The sequence below is a fragment of the Nymphaea colorata genome, chromosome 11, assembly GCF_008831285.2.
Source record: "Nymphaea colorata isolate Beijing-Zhang1983 chromosome 11, ASM883128v2, whole genome shotgun sequence".
In the NCBI taxonomy this organism is placed as follows: Eukaryota; Viridiplantae; Streptophyta; class Magnoliopsida; order Nymphaeales; family Nymphaeaceae; genus Nymphaea; species Nymphaea colorata.
In genome coordinates this window covers 14,462,485-14,489,907 of record NC_045148.1, presented here as the reverse complement: position 1 = coordinate 14,489,907, position 27,423 = coordinate 14,462,485, and the positions used below count along the sequence as shown (strand labels likewise).

The 27,423-nt window shown below is 41.6% G+C and overlaps 1 protein-coding gene and 1 pseudogene across 3 annotated transcripts in view; one reads left to right on the top strand and one right to left on the bottom strand.

Annotated features, from left to right (window-relative positions):
* Positions 1-25,746, bottom strand: part of LOC116264425 (methylthioribose-1-phosphate isomerase-like) — a 68,874-nt gene extending 43,128 nt beyond the window's left edge. Inside the window, exons 1-11 of one of the 3 annotated variants that reach the window (XM_031644630.2) lie at positions 25,373-25,746; positions 24,329-24,694; positions 23,172-23,229; positions 17,478-17,795; positions 17,114-17,359; positions 16,925-17,023; positions 16,798-16,830; positions 16,328-16,513; positions 15,830-16,024; positions 15,632-15,707; positions 14,092-15,435 (exon numbers count right to left, since the gene is read on the bottom strand). In XM_031644630.2, the coding sequence (XP_031500490.1) occupies positions 14,558-15,435; positions 15,632-15,707; positions 15,830-16,024; positions 16,328-16,513; positions 16,798-16,830; positions 16,925-17,023; positions 17,114-17,359; positions 17,478-17,795; positions 23,172-23,229; positions 24,329-24,694; positions 25,373-25,527 (2,610 nt within the window). In that variant the 5' untranslated portion in view covers positions 25,528-25,746 and the 3' untranslated portion in view covers positions 14,092-14,557. Of the gene's footprint in view, positions 1-14,091; positions 15,436-15,631; positions 15,708-15,829; positions 16,025-16,327; positions 16,514-16,797; positions 16,831-16,924; positions 17,024-17,113; positions 17,360-17,477; positions 17,796-23,171; positions 23,230-24,328; positions 24,695-25,372 lie in introns of those variants that run through there. The other 2 variants (XM_050080495.1, XM_050080496.1) reach the window with 2 other exon arrangements.
* Positions 7,545-11,696, top strand: LOC116264480 (probable prolyl 4-hydroxylase 3; annotated as a pseudogene).
* Positions 25,747-27,423: the final 1,677 nt, after the last annotated feature.

Sequence of the window (27,423 nt, the reverse complement as noted above, 5' to 3'; positions counted from 1 at the left end):
AAAACAACAGTAACAAGCACAAACGTAGACACATAAAACAACAATAACATGATTCATGCTCACATTGAATTGATCCTGCAACATCCTAGCCCTTACGACACACATATTGATAAGGGTCTCCTTCCTTCTCTGAACGTTAGGAGAATTTATATACTAAAAATTAGAATAAGTTGTTTTCAATGTTTGTTCCATTTGGGTCTATTTTCAGCTAAGTCTGCTGCACCGTAATAAGTTACTGCCATAAAGTTACTGCAATAACCGGAATAATTGTCTGCAAGAGGTGAGCCAACAACTTGTTCCTTTTTCATATTTCAGTATGTCACTGGAACAAACATTCACCTATTTGGGGAGTATAGCAGGTAAGGTCCAAACATGCCTCATGCTTATCACCGTGCAGCAGACTTAGCTGCTTACGTTAACTCTCTCCTTCTCTCACTCACACAAACATACACACACATATATGAGAAAGAACCTGAAAATAGACCCAAATTTAAAATTTTCAGAGAAGCTCATATATATATATCTCACACTATAAATTTCCAGGTTCATAGCCTTCTTAAGAGGTGAACCATGAAAGGTATGGGATGTGTTGAGACCTGTCAAACAGAGAGTTGGGGTCAGTTTTGGGTGAAAATGTTAAATTGGCATCACAGACGAGCTCAACAATTTGGGCCTACAATTCCACATCTCGGGATGTCTGCTCTTCAAGTAGGATGGACTCTAACACCCTATAAATGTCAGAGGACTTAAGAACAATCTACAGTAAAGATTTTAATCAGTCTTGAAAAACTTATATACTCCACAGAATCCTGCATCTTTGGTTGCCGGTTACTGCCTCAAAATAGGGGAGCTTATCGTCAGTTTCGCTGGAGACTCCACCATAATGGTGGTCAGAGGGACACAGGGAGGGCTCCTAAAAGGTTTCCTTAGGAATACCATTTCCCCTTAAAAACTCCCCATTTGAAAAATGAAAGTTCATAGAAGCTCACGTTTGGACCGAAAAACCCAAAATAGGATGACAGGAACAAGGGGAGATAGAGAGTGTGTGTGAGAGAATTGATCTAAAACAACCAAATGCCGCTCTGTAACTTTTCTAAGGCCTGAGTGGAACCTGGCTATGGGAATAATGGGATGGGTTAAGATATATCATACTTGGTGTCTGGTCCAATTGGGAATGACTACAAGCAAGCATAAAAGGGAAACAACTAACAGTATAAGGGGAAACAACTAACAGTAAATAGGGGAATGAGGAAAACAAATATCATGAACTGTCATGAAAGGGTTTTTCAAAATTAGAACCAAAATATCGTTCTCCTATCAATTGTAACAGGATTCCAGGATGCATCAACAATTGATCAGGAGATTCACACTTCAAAACCTACAAAGGAATGCATAAACATAGGCTGCAATGGACGGTGAGAAAACGACAGAGGAAGAGATTGAGAGAGAGACATACCTTTCACCCCTGTTATACACTGCGCTGCTGAGGAGATGCCCAAATCAAGCCACTGGTCTGAAGGCTGTGCAGGAGGAAGAACGCTGTGTTGGGGACGGATGCATCTGAGGTAGCAGCAGGGAGAGAAGGGGAAAGGCTTCATGAAGGCAGGTTGGGTGAAAAAAAGACGCAAGGGTTTCGAACGAGGGTTTCCAGTGAGAGAGTGAGAGGGTGAGGCAGCTGCGGAGGACAATGGTGTTGATGGTGCGGTGGGGGTTGAGGAAGTAGCAGGGTAAGGCAGGTGCGAAGGATGAGCAGGGTGAGGCAGGTGCGGAGGATGAGCAGGGTGAGGCAGCTGCGAAGGATGAGAAGAGGAAGACGAGGAGAGAGACGCGCGGAGAAGCCCAACGGGCAGAAAAATATTTCAAGAAATTTTTTTCCGGCTCTCCGGCGGAAAAAAGTTTCTGGAAAAAAATAGCCGGAAATGGGTTCAACGGCTATTTTTCCCTTCCCTTGTTTGATGGGAAGGAATTTTTTTTTAAAATTTGAATTAATTTTCCGGTTGAATATTACATTTCCAATGCGTCAAACGCTACCCAACCAAAGTTTTGGGGCCCCAGACAAGAAAGAAACGACAGTTCTTTTCTTTCTCTCTCTCCGGTCTCGTACTCCGTCTATGTTTCTGGCTCCGGAGATCGGAAGAAGACGAAGATAGAATCATAGAACGAGGGAAAAGGGGGAAGTCCCAACGTGGGGATCGTGTTAGAGATTGTGAAAGAAGAGAACAAGAGGGAAAAGAGGAAAACGAGAGAAGAGGAAGAAATTGATTTATTCATTGTCGACTACACAATATATATAGTCTTTGATTTTGGTGATATACATAAAAACCTCTAATGTTGCCTAAGATCAAGGATTAGCTTTAGATAAGATCTTAAGAAGATTGATCCACCTTATCCGCCTTATCTAGATAAGGCACATCTTTTCAACACTCCCCTTCAAGTTGACGCTCCCGGATTGCCAAGCGCCAACTTGCTTCTCAGACTGTGGAATGCTTCTCGTCCCAAGGGCTTGGTAAACATGTCTGCAACTTGTTTAGTTGTGGGAACAAATTGAGTTTGGATGTCTCCATTCTGAATCTTATCTCTCACCACATGACAATCTATTTCGATGTGTTTTGTTCTCTCATGAAACACTGGATTGGCTGCAATATGCATTGCAGCTTGGTTGTCACAGAATAACGTCATGGGCTCTTTGTGGACGATCCCGAGATCTTTGAGTAAAGCCTTTAGCCAAATAAGCTCACATGTGACAAGAGCCATAGACCTGTATTCTGCCTCTGCAGATGATCTAGAGACTGTTGTTTGCTTCTTGGTTTTCCAAGTGATAGGACTATTCCCAATCATGGTGCAATATCCACTTGTAGATCTTCGTGTCATTGGACATGAAGCCCAATCTGAATCACAATATGCTTTGAGGTGAATCGGCCCCTTTGATGACAACATAACTCCATATCCAACAGTTCCCTTCAGATATTTCAATAAACGGTTCATGGCTTCTTTATGCGGCACTCGTGGTTGACTCATAAATTGGCTCAAGATGTGGACTGTGTGAACAATGTCTGGCCTTGTTAAGGTCAGATATATTAGTTTCCCAATCACTTTTCTATAATGATTTGGATCTTTGAGGATGTCTCCCTTTTCATTGTCAAGCTTTATGTGTTGTTCCATAGGTGTCTCACATGGTTTTGCTTCCATGTACCCTGTCTCATGGAGTATGTTGAGAAGATATTTCTTTTGAGATAAGAAGATACCATCATTTGAAGTAGCTAATTCTATGCCAAGAATATATCTGAGTCTGCCTAAATCTTTCAGCTTGAATCTTTCATTCATCATGTGCTTTAGGGAATTGATTGCATTCAAATCATCCCCTGCAATGATGATGTCATCGACATACACTGCAACAAATGTTCGTCCTCTAGTGCCGATCTTGGAAAATAATGAGTAATCTGCCTTGGATTGAATATAGCCCATGTCTTTGAGAAATGTAGCAAGTTTGGAAAACCAATTTCGAGAAGACTGTTTAAGCCCATATATAGACTTGTTGAGGCGACATGTCATTCCTTCCTCCCCTTGTCGACTAAATCCAGGAGGCAATTGCATATAAACTTCTTCTTCTAGATCACCATGTAAGAAGGCGTTATTAACATCAACTTGAAACAAGTGCCACTTTTGAATAGCGGCAATAGTCAAAAGACATCGAATAGTAGAGATCTTGGCGACTGGAGCAAAAGTCTCATTGTAATCAATTCCTTCTGTTTGTGTATACCCTTTTGCGACTAAGCGGGCCTTGTATCGTTCGATAGAGCCATCAGATTGGTATTTGATTTTGAATACCCATTTGCAGCCTATGGGAACTTTGCCAGGAGAAAGTTTTGTCACAGTCCAGGTATGGTTGACTTCTAATGCATCAATTTTAGCCTTCATAGCATCACGCCATCTAAGGTCCTGCATGGCTTGGGCAAAGGATGAAGGTTCACATTGCTCAAGGAGGGTAGACATGAAACACTTGTAGTTGGAATTGAAGTTAGTGATATCAAGACATTGTGCAATCGGGTAACGAGTACCTTTTGTGGGGCTTGTCCCTTCACTCTTCAACAAATGGTTGAAACTGGGCAAGATTGAGAAACATTTGTAGTCCTTGAGATGAGTTGGTATATGCCTAGGTCGCATAGATCTGCGAAGCTGGATTGAATCATTATGAGTAGGTTCAATGGATTGAGGAATGAGATCTGGGTTGGTCTCATCATCTAGATTTGATGGAATATTGTTAAGAGGTTTGCTTGGGCTTGAAAGAAACTCATGTTCTCCTGAGACATAATCATTGAATGGTAAAGGAAGAACCACTTGTTCATTGTCCCCAGTCTGCACTTCATTTTTATATGGAAAATGATTCTCACAAAATCTGATGTCTCTACTGGTGAACAACGATCCACTTTCAAGATCATAAACCTTGTAAGCTGATTGACCATATGGATATCCAAGAAATATGCATCGCCTTCCCCTTAAGTCAAACTTGTGATCTTTATGAATATTGTAGGCATAACATAGACATCCAAAAACACGCATATGTTTGTAGTTTGGTGTGCGTTTGTATAAAACTTCATATGGAGTTTTATTATTTAATGCACTGGATGGTAACCTATTGATAATGTAAGCAGCAGTGGTGACACATTCTCCCCAACATTTTATGGGTAGTTTAGCTTGAAAAATCAATGCTCGTGCCATGTTTAAGAGGTCTCGATGCTTGCGTTCGACCACACCATTTTGTTGAGGAGTCGCAACACAACTATGTTGACGATCAATGCCTTTTTCATGAAAAAAGTTATTCATCTCTTGTGAAAAGAATTCAGTTCCATTGTCACTTCTAAGAATTTTGATTCTAGTTCGAAACTGGTTTTCAATAAGTGCGACAAAATTTTTAATGACTCCAAAAACTTCAGATTTATATCTCATAAGATAAATCCATGTCGATCGGGAAAAATCATCAACTATAGTTAGAAAATAATGTGCACCAGTCAATGAAGGCGTGTGATAACTTCCCCACACATCACAATGAATTAAGTCAAAAGGAGCATGTGTTGAAATAGTACTGTTGGGAAAATGAAGTCTAGTGTTCTTAGCAACAAGGCAAATATCACATGTATCAACAGATCTACAAGTGTCAATAAGGTTCAAACGAGATAAAATAGAAAGTTTGGAATCAGAAGCATGCCCGAGCCGAAGATGCCATGGAGCAGATTTGGTGGTAGCTAAGTTTATGCTGAGATTTGTTTCATCTAGGACATACAATCCATTCTGTAATCTACCCATTCCAATCATAGTCGTCGAGTGACGGTCCTGCACCACACAAGAGTTCTCACTAAATGTTGCATCACATCTTAAATCACTACAGAGTTTAGGAATAGATATCAAGTTGAATGCAAAGGTAGGAACATAAAGAACATTTTTCAGTGTTATCTTAGGGCTCAAATGAATGTCACCTATATGGGTGACATTGACTTTGGACCTATTTGGTAGACTGATAGGAGGGTGACTGGTGGGGATGAGTTCATAAAGGTTGCAGATAACGTTAGTGATATGGTGGGTTGCACCGGTGTCAAGGATCCATGATTGTTTAAGGCATGAAATGGGTGAGGAGTATTTACCTGAGAGGTTAGCTCTGGGTTCAATGGTACCTTGATTAGAGTTCTCCATGAAGTCAAGGAATTTTTTGAATAGTTGCTCATTGGGTTGATCGGTGGATGCAGTTCCTAGGGCAGCGTTAGCCTTTGGCTTTGTCAATGCATTAGAAGAACCAGACCTGTTAGGGAAACCAACAAGAAAGTAACACTTAGCTTTGATGTATCCAATTTTACCACAATGTTCGCATTTCATACGTGGTCTTCCTCTCTCCTTGGTCTGACTGTTTTTGTTTCTTTCATACATTTGTGGTGAAGGCTGCGTTGTAAGAATAGAGACCTTTTCCTGAGCATGTACCATATTCACATCCCTTTGTTTCTCCTCCTGAATAAGAAGAGAATAAGCTTTGGCTATAGTAGGAAGCGGATCCATCAACAAGAGTTGGCTTTTAATGGCTGCATAGCTATCATTAAGGCCCATCAAGAACTGCATAAGTTGATCTTGTTGGTGAAGATTCTCAATAGCCTTCATGGTACCACACGAACAATCAGGGATATTAGCATAGAGGGCTAACTCATCCCATAATCCCTTCATTCTTGTGTAATGAGCTGCAATAGACGATTGATTTTGCTTGCAATTCATTATCTGAAATTGTATTTGGTAAATGCGTGGGCCATTGGCTTGAGAAAATCGAGCCTCAAGATCACTCCAAATTTGGGCAGCAGTCTTGGCATGAATTACACTAGCCAAGATATCTTTATGGATGGAGTTTAAAATCCAAGATTGAACCAAGTTGTTGCATCTTTCCCATGTAATTTTGAGGAAGATAGGGCTGTTAGGCTTGGCGATGGATCCGTCGACAAATCCTAACTTGTTTTTGGCAGAAAGGGCCATTGTCATGGCCTTCCTCCACATCATATAGTTATCTCCTGTCAAGACATTAGAGACTAAATGGTACCTGGTCCATCAGAATGATGAACATAATATGGGCTTCCTGTACTAATGTCGTCATCATTGCGTTCCTTTAGAATGACCTCTCCCCTTTCTGCCATCTTCCCCAAACCTGTGAGGTTCTCTGCAGTCGCAGCTATCGTTGCCACAACAACAGCGATGCAGCAGCAGCAACGCGGGTCGCCTGCACCTCAAGCCGGAGAAACTCGGACGTCACCGAGTGTTGCAGAATAGAAACCAGAACATCACTTCCCTGTTCAGAAGAAAGAATTCTAGAACAAGATGTTTTTCTGATCGAGAAGTGGAACAGGACTCTCCACTAGAAGGCGCTGCAATAGGAGGCCTGCAGCAAAACAGGAACCGCCAGAAGAAACTTCAATTCCGGCCGGCTCAGGATCCAGCACGGTCGCCTTAGGCTGGAGTGCCAGTCTGTGCGCCAAGAACGCCGTCGATCGCTGGAATTGTCGCTAGCGATTGACGAAGCTACCAACGCCCAAACAGGCAATAACAGGACAGGAGGCCAGAAATCGGGCTATTTCGGCGGGTACCGACCACCACACAGGTCGAGCTCATGTCTGTTGAAACCGCCACTCACCGGAGACATTGCTTGAGCAATTTCATGGCGAATGAACTCTAGTGGAAACAGCGGCAAGCAGATGATCGGAGGGCGGAAGTCTGGTTTTGCCCCTGTTCAGTCGCACAGGAAGAAGGATGCCCAAGTTTCCTCGATTCTTGCCCACTCAGGCGTTGGTTCCAGTCGAACGACCCAAGGATGCCCTTTGGGCACTATGAAGGGGAATGATCATCGAAGTAGACAACGCTCTGGCCTGTGATGATGGCTGGGATTACCTCTGGCCTGTGACGATTCCTTGGTCTGTCAGATTGGAAATTTCTGCAAAGACAGCATATGCCATTGCTCATCTGCTCTGATACCATGTTAGAGATTGTGAAAGAAGAGAACAAGAGGGAAAAGAGGAAAACGAGAGAAGAGGAAGAAGTTGATTTATTATTGTCAGACTACACAATATATATAGTAAAAACCTCTAATGTTGCCTAAGATCAAGGATTAGCTTTAGATAAGAACTTAAAGAAGATTATCCACCTTATCCATAAGGCACATCTTTTAAACAGATCGAGATCTGTGCGATCGATTTGGTCATTTGGTCATCGTTCAGCGATAGGAGTTCGGAATGGCGAGAGCGGGGAAGAATTCCCATTCCAAGATGGGGTCGTCGTTTCGGAGGTGGAATTCGGGGCAAATGCTGCTTGCTTTCCTTTTGCACTTCTCCATGGCTCTGCTTGTCCTCCTCTCTCTGGGAATCCTCTCCCTCAACACCGCCGCTCCTAAGACTCCCCATGACGTCTACGATCTTACCTCCCTCAAGTTTCAGACCGACCTCCAAAGTCGACAGTATGCCTCTCTCTCTCTCTCTCTCATCTCTGGCGTTTCTTTTTGTGGTTTCTCAGAGAGAGTGAGTTGGAGAATGAAAGGAAGCAGTGGACGGAGGTGTTATCGTGGGAGCCCAGAGCCTTTATCTATCACAATTTCCTGGTAATATGATCGCAATATCAATTGTAAAATCATTTGTAGCAACTCCAAAAACTTTCACTTTCGTTTGCTCAAATTTGAGTCATAGTCAAAACGTGGTTTGCTTCCTTCCTTCATTTGATGCCATGCTCATCTGGGCATGTGATCCACGTTTCTGGCAGTTCATTCTCTGGTTCAATGCAGTGGGAAATGTAACATTTTTTTCCCTCGAACATTTTCTGATCTGGTTCGAGTTCATATTTATCCCATTCCGCGTGCCAACTGTCTACTCCTTGAGGTTCTGTATATATGTGAAGACGATATACAACCACAGCTAGGGCGTATTTCATGGAGAACCTGAAGCTTTGCAACTGCACGGTTCGGTATGCGTGAGATCGAATATTTCGGATATATGATGATACAAGTCGTGCTTTTCTTCTTATTATAGGCTCGGTCATCAATTTTATAGCATCTGTGACTTTGATTTGACGGTGCCCTTTTCGCGTCTATTCTCTATTTCGGTTTAGATGGCTATGAAAAGTCGGTATTTGTTGATTGGTTAATTGCTCATGAATTATTCTTTTCATGCTTCTGTTTGTCAGACAGACGATGAGTGTGACTACTTAGTTAATCTCGCCAAGCCTCACATGCGAAAATCAACAGTCGTGGACAGCGCAACTGGCAAAAGTAAAGACAGCAGGTACCAACGCAGTTCCTTTCTTTATTTTTGGTTGAATTCACAGATTTGAGTATCCATTCACGTGACAACAACCAGGAGGGACGTTTTTGATGGAAATGTATTGCCGGTGCTCCTCAACAAAGTGTGTAATTCTGAGCCAAATATTTCTAAAGTAGGATACTTCTTCTTTCTTTATAACTTCTGTTTCCCATGATGAGCATCTGGTTACAGAAATACAGAGTCTCCCTGATGTAGCCACCGCTAACTTGGTAATCCCTTACAAGAGAAACCCCAAGAAAAACATGCACACTCAGCCCTAATCGCTGCTTAGGGTTCTCCCTCACCAGAGGGCTAAACAATCAATACCTGTGATAATCCCCAACTTAGGTACATCGACCTTATTTACAAGCACTAGTGGATCAGTCTCACAGGGACCCGATCCATAATCTCATGCCTGGTGCCTATCACCCTGCTTCAGGCAAAAGCATTGGGTGCCATGAAAATGAGGAACCTAATCAGATAAAATATTATCTGCCAGTGATGGCGCTGTGCATGCTTAAAATGGTTGCCCCACATCTTTAATGAGCATCTAGTGTAGTCAATCTTTGCTGCATAGACTTTGTGTGCACTTTTATGTTATTCTTTTGACATTCAGTTTGGGATTTATTGCTTTGATGGTTAACCATAACATTGGTTTAAAATTTTCTTTCAAGGCAAAATTTTCCTTTCATGAGAATTCCCTTCCCCCGTCTCTTACACCTATTTCTCAACTAATTGGTGTGAAGTTTGTTATTTTCAGAACATGGAGAAGGGCTTCAAGTTCTTCATTACGAGGTTGGACAGAAATATGAACCTCATTTTGACTACTTCCTCGATGAATTCAACACCAAGAATGGTGGCCAAAGGATCGCGACTGTTCTTATGTACCTGTATGAAATTGAGAATTGATGTTCATCTATTTGAAATGTGTTTATTATTTGATGTTTGTATAATTGTGTGAATAATAGCACTTGTTTCTTTCTCAATATTACAGCACAGACGTTGAAGAAGGTGGAGAGACTGTTTTTCCTTCTGTAAAAGTAAATAGCAGTTTGATTCCCTACTGGGACGAGTTATCTGAATGTGGAAAAACTGGACTTTCAGTCAGGCCAAAGAAAGGAGATGCATTGCTTTTCTGGAGCATGAAGCCTGATGCTACACTTGATCCACTGAGTTTGCACAGTGAGTCATTTTTACATTTTGCCATTTTGGTGTTCTGTATAAATTCCTTGTTCCTTTGCTTGCAATTTACTTGTCCAGAACTTCACCACTCCCTTAATGGACTGAATTTGTGAGCAAGTGAAGAAATTTGGGTCCGTTGCTTAAGCAGTTTCATTGGCTATAATTGTCAGAATATGTCATTTTTTTGGGATCATTTAAACTGAGTGGCTTTGGGTGTTGACTTGAATTTTTGTTTGCACATTACAGGTGGTTGCCCTGTGATTAAGGGAAACAAGTGGTCGTCAACGAAATGGATGCGTATTAATGAGTACAGGTTATAATCTACAGTGAGATAAGGTACTGAATGCAAAGCATGACTACAATTTCACATTCTTTTGTGACTATGGTTGTTGAAATGGCTAGTTCCATCCATAACACCTAGCAAAAATTGTCTTATAAGAATGGCTAGGTGACTGATATCCTCTAGTATTAAGTCGATATGCATACTTTTCTTTTCCTGCTTATTGGTTAGATATTTCAAGTATTATTTCATTACATATCAGTCTGTTATTTTTGCCAAGATCCCCTTCAACAGAATCATTAATTTTTACTACTTTTACCTTTGTGACATACCGAATACCACTTGAATGTTTTTGGATCCCGATGGGATCTTAGCCCAAAGAGCTACCATGTTGTTTTTAATATCTTGAAGTTAGTTTAGACTCGTGAGATCTGAAACACAATTTCAGCAAACAAGTTTCATGTTCTGGGTTGGAGGTTTAACAAGCTACCATGTTGTTTTTAATATCTTGAAGTTAGTTTAGACTCGTGAGATCTGAAACACAATTTCAGCAAACAAGTTTCATGTTCTGGGTTGGAGGTTTAACAATCTACCTCCTGGTAAAGGGGTCAAAAGCTTCTTTATTCACAAGGGCCTGACTGCATGGAGACCCGGATGACGTTTGGTCTACCCATCAATTAGAGTATCCCGATGCCACCGTTTAGAATGTAGTGAAATAACATTCATGGGAATTGAACAAATAGAGTATCCCGATGCCACCGTTTAGAATGTAGTGAAATAACATTCATGGGAATTGAACAAATGACCTGCCCTCTACACAACTGCCTGCCCAACCAATGATGCTGTCCCTTTGAGGCAAACAAGTTTGAATTTAGCAACAAACATCCAAGTGGAAAATCCTTTATACCGTATTCTTTTTCCTGTATGAAAAAAGATGGAAATCATGGAAGTTCAGTGAGACCATGATGGAAATTAGAAAACTCAGGGTCCCCAATTCTAGTGTGATCCAATGGATGTATTCTGTCAGAAATGTCATTAAAAGAGTTCCTTGGTTTCCATGATGCTTCAGTATATTGTCATGTCCTGAATCTCCAACAAAATTGTTTGCTTTTGTTTTGCCATATCTTGTCAGAAGAAATTGGGTTAAACATTCCAGCTTATTGAGATGGTGAATGGCATCCTTTTGGAAGTTCTTGCAAGTGAAATGTAGATTCAACGATTATGAAACAGAATATTTTGAAAATGTTTCGTCACAGAATGAAACCACAATTTTTTTTAGTTGACGTCTTTGAAACTGTGGCATCCTCTTGAAAGTTCTTGCCAGTGAAATCTGAAATGTAGATTCAACGACTAAATGATGTCAACTGTTTAGATGACATTTAGGCGTCCTCCAAAGTGGGTGACGCCTCAGTAGAAAATGTTCAATATCTTGTCTGATTTCCTGTATCTCTTGTCAGTTTCTTGTAAAGAGTGACTGGATTGAAGCTGTGCAGGAAACACGCTGATCCTTCTGTTATTTCCTTAGGGCTATCACAATGGAACTGCTGATAGAGGTTGCACCGTGTACTTACCCACTCGGCCTAGTATTTCAACTGATTTTTCTGTTATTTTAAGTCCCTCTCCTTCTATCAATTATTTCTACGATATGGAACTTCTCTTCAGTCTGAGCACTAACCATTAAAACCTCCCCCATTTTTTATGGTTCTCATATATCTCATTGCTAGGTGAGAGAAGTTGCTTATCTCATTGCTAGGTGAGAGAAGTTGCTAGGCCTGTTACTGTACTCACCTAGAGCAATTTTGCACAGACTAGTTATCTCCATGTAAAAATCTGAACGTAACGTCCAGAGTAGCCTCCACTATGAGAGGATCCAACCTCAACTTTGACCAAATTTGCTTCATACAGTATACCATTATATTCACCTTCTGCGAGCACCCTCTGTTCAAGCAGCATGTTCTATTTGTGCATTTGCTTTAAAATGATGGCAATAATGGTCAATGTCTTACATAGTTTAGGTTTCCTAAATCAAGTTTCAAGCAATTTGGCTTGCTGAATGAACAGTTTAAATAAAATACTTATGGCAATTGAATGAATTAACTGTACAAGGAGAGAAACAGTGGAATATATCAGTAAGGATGTGAGAAAAGAATCGTCAAAGCCTCTTTTGATGTTCACCTGAAAAGGACGTCATAAATGGTAGAACAATTTGAAAGAAAGTATATTGATTGATTATGATAATATATACTATAGTGATGGTAACTCTTCCTGAGACAGGTTGATTAACTACGCAACAACAGACAAGAATGTCTTGCACATCTGCTTGCAATGTTGATTTTTATCCCATGGTAATCTTGGGAAGGACAAAAATGAATTCAGACAATCACGAACTATAGCTAACTTGTTGTTCAAGGTATTGAACCTGCATTTTCTCAAAAGAATTAATCAAAGTCTGCAATCTTTTCCATATACATTCCAGCTGCTGTTAGATTCTTCACAAGGATACGACAAGGCATCAAGGCTACATTTAGTGTGGTTGCTCCTTGAATCACTTGATGAAGGTTCATATTTTTTGAAGAAGGCAGGTGGTGAACATCATGGAAAACAACAGGCGCTTTACATTTTTATAGAGGATGATCTCATCAATTATTTTTCTTTGATTCAAATTGCAGGGTTTTTCAGCTGACGACTATCTCTGAATATGGCAGGTTAACTGAGCCTTGGTGTTACATTAGGCTCATATGGTAAAGTTGTAGCAGAAGACCAGTAAACAAGCTTCAGAAACCCAACATTGGAAGTACAAATAAATCAAATACATCGCCTCTATAGGAACAATCCTACCAAGTAAGCTCCTTATGATTGTGCTGAAAATAAGAGCTGAAAAAGGAAATGAGAAAATTAGCTTGTGTTCATTGAGTAACCAAGCAAATCACGCACCTTCACTTTCCACATGGAGAGTAAGCCAAACCAGCAACAAATCAATCAATTCCCTTAAACTCTGCCAGAATCTCACAGATCACCAAAACAATATTGAATTCCACTCCCCCCACAACTCAGCCGCAGAGACAAACCTCCGGATATAGGGAAACAGCCTGCAGGGCAATGCTTACCTGCAAGGTCACGAACTTTCAAGACCCAAACGAGACAAACACATGTTGAAGAGCAGGGACATAAATCTGGAGGTTCAAATCAAATCATTCCTCCCCAGGACTACAGGCCTTACACCTCTATGCACCAAAACTGTTTGTAGCTTCTTTTTCTTCTTCTTGAAAAAGAGGAATCACAGAAGAGAGAGTGCAGAAAGAAAGGATGAGAAAGCAAGAGTGAGAAGGACAAAAAGGAAGTGAGGACTGATTACTTATAGTGCAAATGTCTCTCTCTCTCTCTCCCAAAATATTGGTCCAACTTCATGCAAATATTTCAAACCTCTATCAAAAGTTTTATGCGCTTATCCACCACAGCTTCTAGCCAGAGACCGTGGCAGACGTGGTGCAGAGGGTTAACACTAACCTCTGCAGAAATCACACAGAAGAATAATAAAAAAGCAAAGAACGGACGAAAATAAACAGGAACAAGAACTGGAAAAGAAAGAATAATTGAACTTATTGAAATTAAGGTTTCTTAATCACATGCTAGACTCAAAAAGGGAAAATGTGCCCTTTAAATAGGGCTGCAGACTAACATAATGGGTTTGGATCCCGGATCCAATTGCAAGATCCAAACCTGCAATAAAAGATCACAAATAAGGAAAAAACACACTAATAGCTCTGTGTCAATATGCCACAATTTGTAGTGAAGTCTGCAAATATTGAAAATCCAAAATTGTGATAGGAGTTGTCTCTTTGTCGCTTTCATTGGAATAGAAAATTTGAGAGGCGATTAAACAACCAGTAATCAAATGTTCACCCTTATTCACAACTCGCATATTGAAACTTCAAAAATTTTGTTGGAATTTGCAGATTTGATGCTTTCACTGGAAATGTACACAACTGAGAGGCCATTGATGCTATGGCAATAAGCAATTTCCTTAAGCTGGGAATGTGATGCTCACATGTAAACATGATTCCAGAAGCTGCTAGAACTGGCGGTATCCTTACTTTATTTAATACAAAGATCTCTAAAAGCACGACCAGTCAACTATGATCATAGCAACCCCTCTTTATGGCTCGGGAACTCCAACAACTGTGAATTAGCTCTGGAATGAACCTTGTCTGACATTCATGTCATCCTTTGAGCACCTGTGAGCAAACCTATCTCAACTGTGGGTTAAGAGATTGGCAGATAAAAGTTACAACTCTCCTGTCTCTTCTTTAGAAACAGTTGACTTCCCATCTTCGACTAGAAACAAATGATCTCCATCCCTTATTAAGCTTATGTCATCAATATCAGCTTTATCTACAGTTAGGACCCGTGTAGACAAAAAACCAAACTTCTCGGCACCAATATGAAGTAGCTCTTCCATTGTCCCAGGCAGCCAAATAAGCTTCCCACCATTATGGCCTGTTTGGAGACCATGTATCGTCACTCTCTTAGCGATGACCTCACCTCCTATTGTGCCATTCTTCTGATCTTCAAGAGACATTGGACCCACTCTTTTACCAAAATCATGTGCCAAAGACAGGATACCAAAGAGTGAATTCCGAAAGTTGTCTGATTCTCGCCTATGTTGATCAACTGTAAATGAAGGCCGGAGGAAGAGTGGGTTAGGCATGCTACTGGCATTCTTCAGTGTAGGAGGAGCCAGCTTTGGTGCCAATAAATGAGAATCGGATCCTGTCTTAGTAAGGCAGCTCCCTCCCATGGAGCTGAATACAGCCTTTATCTCTTCATGGCATTGCTGCTCTGCCAGTGCAACTGGGGTCCAACCTTGTTGATCTGGCTTCTTAATGTCAGCACCATGGTCCACAAGAAACTTGACAGCATCAACATTCCCTTCACAGACAGCCACATGAAGTGCAGTTGTCCCATTGCTCCTTGCAATTGTTACGTCACCGCCATAATGCACTATGTCCTTCAGCATCTGAATACTGCTGCGCTCAGCAGCAACACAAGCAAAGTTGGCCATGTCACCAGGTTGTAGATTTGCACCATTTTCAAATAACAGCTTGCTCACTGCATCATGTCCTGAAACTATTGATTCCCATAGTGGTACACTTCCATCCAAATCTGTTTGCAAGGATAAAAAGCTGAACTTCAGTAGTAGATCACAAAAGGCTACATCTAGCAGAAAAGAGTGCTGAAATATTACATTATTAACCAACTCAAAACAACCAGAAGCCTTGGGAAACTTGTGCTAGTCAAATGAAGATAATTTTGAAACATTTGGCAACAAAAGTCAGTGACTTGGACACTGATATTGTACCTCGGATGTTAACGTCTGCGTTATGATCAATTAGAACTTGAACACATTTTTCATTTCCATCAGCTGCTGCTATATGCTGATCACAGAAAGAGAAAATTTATATTTGTAATAGACAAGACTAATGCCAAGAGGTTACCAATATACTGATAATCACATTTAATCAACTCCTAACATCTAAGGATAAATAAATTTACTAACCAGTGCTGTTTTCCCACTTATGTCAGCTTCATTTGGGTCCAATCCACTTTGTAACAGTTGTTTCAACAGCGAGTCATCTCCTCTTTGTGCAGCAAAACAAAGGTTGAGAGGCAAATGCATTCTTCCTCTCTTTAGCATAGTCTCAGTCTCTGCTAGAACTCCTTGCATCACTGGATCATCACTTTCTTTCAAGTGCTGTCCAACAAAGAAGTAAGGAATTAATAACATAAAAGCATGTTTCCCAAATTCAAGAAGAGAAATTACATGCACTACAAGCATGTATGTACAAATTTTCTTCAATTAGACAAACTAGTTACGTTCTAGAAATATCAGCGCCTGAAAGGCCGAAACAAACCTAACAACAATCACTCCTTAACATGCAAAAGCTTCACCTAGTGTTTTTGGTGAAAGGAACCACACAGAGACTCCCAATGTTTAGTGATACAAAATTGTTACAGCAAGTATCATGTCATAAATACAAATTTTGATCTTACAGACCTGCAAAAAATTACGTAGGATTATGGTTCCATCTCCAGCATTAGACTGAACTATATTCAGGAACGTGGTACGATTCATCCGTAAAAGCTGGCAAAGTCTCCTTGTACGAACTGTAAATAATTGAGGCCTGTAACATAAAACTCCTATTTCTCCAATAACGTCTCCAGCACGTGCATCACCGACAATCTGAAATCAGCTCATCCATTAATCATATTTGACCTACAAGTTGTAAAGTAACAGAAATGTACAAGGATTTTCTGAAAGAACGTGGATGATATAAATTGGGCAGTTTATTTTTAAAAAGCAAAATAAAAACTTGAATCCTCTGAAAGGTTTACATGAACAGGATAAGATTTGAGCTAGGAGTTGGTAATGAAGTTGGCCGGATATGCTAAGGAACATGTTTCAAGCAAGAAAAGTATTACTGGAATCTTAGAACTTAGAAGACAGCAAGAAAAAACAACACTTGCCTGCTCAGATCCATTCTTGTACATAATAAGGTCCTGAAAAATAAAGATAAATGGGACAAAGATAATATTAAAAGTTGTGAGACCTCATCAAGGACGAAGATAATGTGGAGTAATTTCAGAGGCATACCACAGCACCAGTCACCAGAATATAAAAGTCTGTAGGTGCTTCATTTTGCAAGATAACATCCTCCTTTGGTGGAAAATATTCAGCTTTCATCTCAGAGACCTTGAGTGAAAATTTCAAGGAAGGCAGATATAGTGGCAAAAATCAGTAGAATAAAAAAAATCACGACAACAGAAAAACAAAGCCACTTACCAACTGAAAAATCAAATCAGTTGAAACCCCTCCAAATAGATAAACTTTATCAACCAGAGCATAGAATAGATAGTGGGAAATGCTGGAACGAATGGCTTTTGGAAGGGAGTCTAGAGTTTCTTGCTGCTGCAGTCCTTCTGAATCAGTTCTGTACTTTAGACACAAATGTGCAAGCATTTGATCTTGCAACCGTGTAGGTAACTGATTTCGTATCCCAAAACTTGAGGCTGCTTGAATTGTATCTCTCTGTAGTGCACAAAAACCACCATCAGAAAGGGAGAAATAAGGAGGGAAAGCAATCACTAAAAGAAATAAAGTCGAGAAAACAATATGAGAAGTTTCACTAGTAGTGACAAACACTCACAAATTTCCTTGTACGGCTGGTACCATGGACTACTAGATTAGTCATGTTACCAATCAAATATGCAGTCAATCCAAGATTGAACAACATGTATGCAATATCAAATATCATCTCTCTTTCATTTTGAGGATGTAGGTCACCATATCCAACAGTAGTAAGTGTGGTAATTGACCAATACATTGATGTCACATAGCGGACCCATAAGGTTTCTGATTTAAAATCAGGCAACGATGCTCCAATCCATGTTTTTGTTGGGTCAGGGTACTTTGCTGCAAGGAGATAATAGAAACACCCAGCACAATGAACTGCAAACAAAGTTACCTACATAGAGCAAATATTAGATGAGCTTATTCCGATAAGGGGGTGTAGAAACACGAACCACACAGAGAGAGAGTGGAGAACGAACACACAATCTACGTGGAAAACCTCAGAAAGAGGTGAAAAACCACGGGGAGGCTCTGACCTAGGGGCACACCGCAACCCTAGGAGAGAGAAAATTATATTTCACTTAATTCAACACTAAACACAAGTGACAATATAAAGAGGGAGAGAGGAGAAGCCGCCTAGGGTACCGAGCCCGCCTCGGTACCCGCGCCCCATAGAACCGGGTCCAGGAATGGATCCGGTTCCCACAGCAACATATTCTAACACTCCCCCTCAAGCTTGGCATACATGTCAAACATGCCAAGCTTGCTAACATTCTTTTCGAATGAAGAAGTACAAAGCCCTTTAGTTAGGACGTCTGCAACTTGATCTTCAGACTTCATATATGGCAGAATCAGCTCCTTTGAGTCAATGCGTTCCCGGATAAAATGACGGTCAATCTCCACATGTTTGGTCCTGTCATGTAGAACTGGATTATTGGCAAGATTAATCGCAGACTTGTTGTCACAGTACATCTTCATTTTATCTCCCAATTCCACACCAATATCAGTCAAAAGAATCTTCAGCCACAGCATCTCTGTAACCCCCATTGCAACAGCCCTGTACTCAGCCTCCGCACTAGACCTCGAACATACTTCTTGCCTCTTACTTCTCCAAACAACTAGGTTACCTCCAAGAAAGATACAATACCCTGTAGTAGACCTCCTTGTGTCAGTGCAACCTGCCCAATCTGCATCTGAGTAGCCCTCAATGGTAAGTTTGTCCTGTCGAGTATACAACAGTCCTTTTCCTGGGTCATTCTTTAGATATCCCAACACTCTTTCTGCACTCTTCCAGTGACAATCCGTGGGAGCATGCATAAATTGACTTAGCACATTTACCGCATACGTGATATCAGGGCGAGTTAGAGTAAGATAGATAAGCTTACCTACTAGCCTCTGATATCGCCCTTTTCCTTCCTCATCCAGAATAGTGCCCGTCTTGATACTTATCTTAGTTCCCGACTCTATAGGAGTAAGATAGGGCCTACAACCAAGTTTGCCTGTCTCCTTTAGTAAGTCAAGAGTGTACTTCCTTTGATTCATAACCAGCCCTGTCTCTGATCGAGCAATCTCTATCCCCAGAAAGTATCTCAGCTTACCCAGATCCTTGAGGTCGAATTCCTTAGATAATCTCTCCTTCATCTTTCTGTTTTCTTCTTCGTCACTGCCAGTGACAATCATATCATCAACGTAGACAAGGAGAAGACTCACCAGACCACCTCTCTGCTTTATGAATAGGGTATGATCTCCATTTCCTTGCTTGTACCCAGTAGACTTCATAACGATCCTTAGTCTCTCAAACCAAGCTCTAGGCGACTGCTTCAAGCCATACAAAGCTTTCTTGAGGTGACAACATTTTCCCTCTTGAACATACCCGGGAGGCATGCTCATATAGACTTCTTCCTCCAGATGGCCGTTCAAGAACGCATTTTTAACATCAAGCTGGTCCATGCGCCACTTCCTGTGCACAGCAAGAGCAAGAATAACCCTCACGGTCTTCAACTTTGCAACAGGGGCAAAGGTCTCAAGATAGTCGATTCCATACTTCTGACTGAACCCCTTTGCAACCAAACGAGCTTTATATCGATCTACAGTGCCATCAGGTTTGTACTTCACGTTGTAAACCCACTTAGAGCCAACTAGGTGTGTCCCCTTAGGAATATCAACAACTTCCCATGTTTTGTTCTTAGCTAACGCACCCATCTCCTCTGTCATAGCATGTAACCACTTGGGATCATCCTTAACATCATCCACCGACCTGGGAATAACAACTTTGGATAAGGTTGTGATAAAACATTTGTAATTTGTACTGAGCTTAGCATAAGAAACAAATCTCTGAATAGGGTGAGAAGTACATGACCTGGTGCCTTTGCGCACAGCAATGGGGAGCTCTTCATTCGATGGACTTGGGTCATCCGGGGAGATCACAGGATTGGGATTGGTTCTATCCTCATCACCAACATCTTCCACTGTAGCTTTCTCCTTTCTGACATAAACCTGGCCAAACAAGTGATCCCGGGCAACAATGGGCTGAGCATCCACCGTGACCCCTTCCATATGGCTGCCCTTCTCATTACTGACCGTGACCGTGTCAATCACACTGGGACTAACCTTGTAATCCAAAAACTCCATAAACTGAATTAGCTGATTAGAGGAATACTCTTCCCCTTTGTTCCCAAGACACTCCCCCTGAAGAGGATTCGCCGAAAAATACGACTCATGTTCATGAAATGTGACATCCCTCGAAACATACACTTTGGAAGTAGTGGGATCCACACATTTATACCCCTTCTGAGTGGAAGAGTACCCCAGGAAAACTCCTTTAATAGACCGGGGATCAAGTTTTTTGAGAGTAGGGCTATGATTATGCACAAAACAACTGCACCCAAAGACACGAGGAGTAAGAGGCCACGGATTCTGAGTGGGCCACAGGGTAGAATAAGGAGACTGACCATCCAACACCCTAGTAGGCATACGGTTAATGAGATGTGCACTAGTGAGAAGTGCATCACCCCAATACCGCTTCGGGACATGACGTTGGAACATAATGGCCCGGGTAACATTCAATAGATGACGATTTTTACGTTCAGCTATACCATTTTGAGGAGGGGTATAACTACAAGAGGTTTCATGAACAATACCCTTGCCTTTCAAGAATTCATCAAGGGATTGGGAGACATATTCCCTTGCATTATCCGTACGGAAAGCTTGAACAGTAGTATGGAATTGAGTCTCAACAAAGGCAACAAAGTTTTTCACAACTGCTGGAACCTCACTACGTTCTCGCAACAAGTACACGAACGTACATCTAGAGTAATCATCAATAAGCGTCAAAAAATAGTGACAACCACCACACGTGGGTACTCCAGAAGGACCCCAAACATCGGAATGAACTAAGGCAAACGGATGAGTGGTTTTATTCAAAGAAATAGGGTACGAAGCCCTGACATGTTTAGCCAATTGACACACTTCACAAGCGAAGGAGTCAATTGAGACAGAAGCAAACAAATGAGGAAACAACTTCTTTATTAACTGGAAGGGTAGATGTCCAAGACGCTCGTGCCATCGCAGAACAGTAGATCTATCGTTCACACCAGACAAGTGACCACTCGTGGCAGAAATCAATGCTGAAGCAACTTGGACCGGCAGCCTGTAGAGCCCATCAGTAACCGAACCAATCCCAATCTTCTTCCCCGTCACCAAGTCCTGCAGGGAACAATGATCAGCAGAGAAAATCAGATTACAGTTTAATTCTTTAGTAATACTGCTGACAGAGAGTAAGTTGACAGGAATATTGGGAACATGCAGGGCATTGTGAAGACGGTATTTGTTCAACAGGGACAAGCTCCCTTTCCCAGCCACAGAGATAGAAGACCCATCTGCCATAGACACGCGTTGCTTGCCAGAAGAAAGTCGATATTCTTGAAAGAGTTTAGAGTCCCCTGTCATGTGGTGAGTGGCTCCACTATCAACAATCCAATCACCAAGAGGAGGGTTACCTTGATCAGTCGAGGCAACGAGAGCTTGGGCTAGCTGAGCCCCTTCAGACGTGGAGGACTCCTCAGGGGTAGTAGATAGACGGCTGATGTACGCCTGTAGCTCCTTGAGTTGAGCAGGGGACAACTTGGACTTTGCACCACTAGAAGAATTGCTCTGACTGGAATCAGACACAGAAGAGCTACGCTTGCCAGAGGGAGGACGACCTCGGACCAGTCTCTTCTCGGGATGAAGATCCCAACAGAAATCCACCGAATGCCCCAACTTGTGGCAATGAGTGCAATGTCGGGCAGGACGCTGCCCAGTCCCTGAGGCACGGCTGACAAAGGCAGAAGGGCCATGACCGGTGTCAAGATGCATCACTTGGCGACGTTGTTCTTCAGATTCAACACGAGCATATACTTCCTCTATCCCCGGAATCTCATCACCATTAAGAATCTGGCTACGAATAGACTCAAATTCATCCCGCAGGCCTCCCAGAAACAGAAACGTACGGTCCATCCATTCCTTTTCCCAGTAGAGGGAATGATCTGAACCGCATGTCCACTCATCAGTCACATGATAATCTAACTCCTCCCACTTGGTCTTCAGGGCAGCATAGAAGGCAGCAACAGACAAATCACCCTGTGTCAGAGAGTAAATACTGCGTTTAATCTGATAGGTGCGCAAATGTCTCTTCTTGCGACCATACATCTTTGCAAGCACAGTCCACATATCAAAAGAGGTCGGCTTCCGCAGAATGAGGGGCTGAATATCGGATGACACGGAGCTGATAATCCACACCTTCACTTGGCTGTCCTCCAACGCCCACGTCGCCCATTGAGGATCAGATTTGATGGGCGCAGGTTTGTCGCCAGTGATGTAAGAGAGACGCCCACGACTAGTAATCCCAATCTCGAGAGCGGCAGACCAAGATAGGTAATTGTCCTTGGTCAGACGGATGGAGGTAACCTGGAGCGGCACGTTCTCAGTCTTGGAGGCGCTGCCCGTGTCAAGAACGGCATCTTTTTGAGTCCCCATCGCTTCTGCCATCACAAACTAGCACACAGCAACAAGAGGCACAGCAGCGGGAATGAGGCAACGGCGTCGGGAAGGAGGCAACGGCGTCGGGAAGGAGGCAGCGGCGACGGCGGCTGGAATGAGGCAGAGGCAACTTAAAGCAGGCGACAGCGCAACACAGAGGCCACCCACGGTGGCAGAAACAAAGAACGGGACGAACGGAGGACCGCGGAGGCGTAACAGAGGGCGGCGGAACAGAGGACGGCGGCGGCGGAACAGAGGACGGCGGCGGCAGAACAAAGGACAGCGGCGGCAAAGCGGGGCGACGTCACACGGGCAGCAGCGGCGCCGGAACTTCAACGGCGTCGGGCGACGAAAAAACTTGACGATCCTTGGAAAAAACGCTTCTCCAACTCCGCTGGCTCTGATACCATGTAGAAACACGAACCACACAGAGAGAGAGTGGAGAACGAACACACAATCTACGTGGAAAACCTCAGAAAGAGGTGAAAAACCACGGGGAGGCTCTGACCTAGGGGCACACCGCAACCCTAGGAGAGAGAAAATTATATTTCACTTAATTCAACACTAAACACAAGTGACAATATAAAGAGGGAGAGAGGAGAAGCCGCCTAGGGTACCGAGCCCGCCTCGGTACCCGCGCCCCATAGAACCGGGTCCAGGAATGGATCCGGTTCCCACAGCAACATATTCTAACAGGGGGAATGGAGAAAGGGGGTCCTTACACAACAGGTAAGTACTCTAGAAAACTTACACAGATAAGTTTCACACAGCGAACCCAAAAGTAGCTGAATTTTCTGTCCTTCTCCAACCTGTCCATTCACAGGTCCCATTAGTAAAATCCAACGACACAATTTTTTTATTTTCAGATATTTTTCAGAGCCATAAAACAAATTCCAGCAGTGCAGTCTTCTCCTAGGGTAACCTACAGTTGTGATCAGCATTTCAAATGACCAAGTATACATTCCAACTCATAAAAGAATCAAGATTCTGAAAGTTGCACGTGCATGTAGGACACTCAATTTCTGGCAACCTTTTCCAGAACAGAATTGTTCTTTGCAAACTGTTTCGAGGACCAAAAACCTTTTCTGAAAATTGTGCCATCAAAAGACTAAATTTGTTTGCATCACACCAGTAGACATAGTCTTTTCATGTGTTTCCCTTATACATAGTACCCTTTTTCTCATACAAGATTCGTGGCGTAAGTTTTTTCTTTCCTTTTTGTTGGTTATATGGTTTCATGTCACAGATGAAATGGAGAAATTTCATCATATCATCCACAATTTTTATTTCCTTCTTTATATGTGTTGAGAGTTAACTCCTAAATTCTTGTTCTAGACTTAAACATTTCCTTTACGATGTTTAAAAGCATATTCAGAATTCGCCACACTATATGCACATTGGCATGAAGAAAAACTTCTGTAATTCTCTTACAGTTGTAATCTATGTATTACATATTTTATGAAAATAAGTTACCAGTTCTAACGATTGGTTATGGCTATGTTCAACAAACAAACTTGTGTAAATTGATAACATTCATCATCCAATCTAAAATAATATCACCTTTGATAGTGCATGTAAGATGCACGCTTTTGCAATTTGACAAGCTAAAAAAGTCTCATTTTCAGCTTTTAAATTTAGAATACCAAAATCCTCAACTTTATATCTTTCTACCTATTTGATACGATAAATCCACAAGTAGGACAGGTCACAACATGCCACTTTTGCCGAAAGAGAACGGCTAATGCAGGTAAGGAACAGACATAGATCATATTATGACATCAATGGTGAGGCTCAAAAGCACATAAAATTGTTTCTTTAAGACAACAGGCAGTGAGACTAGTGCAGAGTTGCTATAAGCACATTTAAAGGTTTCAACCATGTGTAATCAAGTATGAAGCTTTGAATTACCTGGCAAATAGAGCACTAACTCTCCGAAGCCGCCACAGTCTAAGCATGTTGAAGAACCCATAAGATCTGAGGCTTCTTGGTAAGATCTTTCGAGCAAGCTCCGATGGTATAGTGGAGATGACATCTAGAATAAACCAAGAAAACAAGTATTTCCGAGCAATCTTTCGTCGATCATCGATAAGCAGGTAGGTGTTCCTATCGACGTAAGCAACAAAGAAGGTCATGACAATATCAACTGCGAAGAACGCATTGACGACATTATCGAACACCGCAAGGGTTCCCTTTGCCGCATTCAGGAATCCAAACTCGAACGGTGACACCCACGCAGAGTAGATAACCAGAAGGATTAGAAAAATTTCCCACCCTCTGCAAGAAAAAGAAGCTTCAAGACTCTTATAACCATAGACAATTGAAATCAAAATCATGATCCTCAGCGGAAAAAAAAAAAGAAAAAAGAAAAAAGAAAAAAAGTAAAACATGCATTATTTGCATTTTGCACAGCGAGGTTACATGCATTGGAACTTGGGGGACTTCAAGTAAAACTCAAACTCACCTCCTACAATCAGAAGCGTAACGACAGAACCCAACAATTGGGTCGCCTACAAAACGGAACTTATGTGCAAGACACATCCAATGATGCAAAGAAAAAAACACATCCAAAGCAATTAACAGAGGAGTTTAATGGCGACATAAAGGAAGAATCACCCAGGTTTCCTAACGTTAAGAGAAATCTCTTCACAAATTGTAATGAAAATTTCTCCCCGGAAAAACGAGCAAAAGATGAAGATAAGTTCAGGAAAAAAAAAAAAGAACTCCAGAAACCAAAACCATGAATGAAACGCATGAAAATCATAGAAAAAAAAAAGAGAAAAAGTACAAAAACAATAAGGGAGAAGTAAAGGAAAACTGTGCTTGACACAATGAGAATGTAATACAATTTCCTTGTTCTCAACGCCAAAAGCGAGTTAAAACTTGTACAACGTATTTAAAAAAAAAAAACAAACAAACAAAGGTGAAGAAACTTCAAGAAAGAAAGAAAAGAACCTGTAACGACGATCATAAGGAGAGATGATGAAGTCCTTGAGCTTCACCCGGCGGTTGCTCCTGGCGCCAAGTGGAGGGAGGATGCCATGCGAAAGGCTGTAATGGCTGTCCTCTAACGAGCCCAGCTGGTCACCCCCGCACACCGGAACTCTCATCGTTCAGCTCTCCTTCTCCCTCTCTTGCAGAGGAGGAGGAGGAGGAGGAGGAGGAGGAAGAAGTCTCCGTACCAAATCTAAAACGTTCCTCCAACCCCATGACGCCAATCTCCGGTGTGATTACGAAGGCGCATTGAGCATCGTATCAATATCTCTCACCTCCCTCTCGCTCGCTCCGCCTCTCTCTCCGATTGTCCCCTTGGAAGACGCCCTCCCTCCGCCTCCGGCCGAGCCTTCGCCGCCGCTATTTAACGAGGGGCGGTGGGGCCACCAGTAGATTACGATCCCAACGTATTTTACGCCCATGCCACCGCGGCTTATGCAAGCCGTACGCACCCTTTGGAGAGAGAAAGGGGGATGAACACGGGAGGGAGCTCTCTGTGGGGCCCACTTAATTTTTATGATAAATCTAACTTTCATTTTAATCCAAATTTTGTGATAATGACAGTTTGGATCCTCTGAGTGGTCCTTTTTTTGCAGTCCACCTGCCTCCCGTGAGGCCCGCTTTCACTGTAGAACTGCTCTGTGGGCCTCCACCTTCTCCCGCTCCCCACAACTCGTTCTATTTTCCCACCTCCTACCAGACCGCGTTTGATTCCCAGGCATCCCCTGGGAAAATCGCTGCTCGTTTGGCCCTTCCTTTTTTTGCGCTTTCACGAGTTACTTCGCTTTTGTGAAGAACTTTCTTAGTAAGGAAGAAAGGAAATGGTCCTTTTTTTTCGCTTTCACGAGTTACTTCGCTTTTATGAAGAACTTTCTTGGTAAGGAAGAAAGGAAATGGAATTGAATTGAGTCTTTTTGGTTTTTAATTTTTTCCTTAACCCAAAAAAAAAAGGTCGTTTTGGTTTTAATTTTTTCCTTAACCAAAAAAAAAAAAATGTCGTTTTGGTTTTAATTTTTTCCTGAACCAACAAAAAAAAGGTCGTTTTGGTTTTAATTTTTTCCTTAACCAAAAAAAGAAGGTCGTTTTGGTTTTAATTTTTTCCTTAACAAAAAAAAAAAATCAATTTCCAACTACACTTTTTTAGTGAGCTTTATCATACCACTTATTCGAAGAAGACTTTTGCCTTCTGGGTCTACTAATTTCAGGATGGCGGGTCTATTGAGTGGGGATAGCAGTTTTTCCAGTTGACATGATATCACGAAACGGGTTATGCTTTTAAATAAACCCGAAGCATAAGGATTCCCTTCAGTTTCGCCTTGAATACGTAGAAAAAGTTGATCAATATATTTTAGAAAAAGTTGATCAATATATTTTTTTTCTCTGTTTTTATATATGTACAGTCACTTTTCTGAATCTTCATGCCTAATGAACAGGGATCCCATTGCGGAATCGCAAGAAAAAAGTAGATCCCTCCCATAGTCAGCGACTATTATAACTCCTCTTGATTAATGGAGAGAGTTGTTTATCAAAACCTCTGTTCAAAAACACTCAACTTTCACAGGTTAACAGAAAACAGTCCTTTTCAGATATTTTATATGAAAGGCATCAAACTCGTTAGCCACTTAAATGAAAATTTTAGAAAGTTGAGTGTGCCTGTGTTATTTTCCTAATATTTAAGCACCTTTTCCGTACTACTTTTGTCATTTATTGTGTCTGCAATAAGTGGGTTTTTTTTTTCTTAAAAAAAGTTGCCTGCGGATCTCCTCATGGGATCCTCAAGAAGTTTGATTGCGAGAGAATCTGCATTATAATAGAATGCTTCGTTGTGTTTAGTTTGTTAATGTCATCATTTCCAATATGTATAAAAAGTTTTAAATACATTTTAGTATTCTTATTCGTCATTTGGCAGTATGAATTTTGTGAGTGTTACTTAAATCTGATCTAATATGTTCTAGTGCTCTATGAATCCGTCGAGAAGAACCACAAAGTGTCCTTGTTAATGGAAACATATT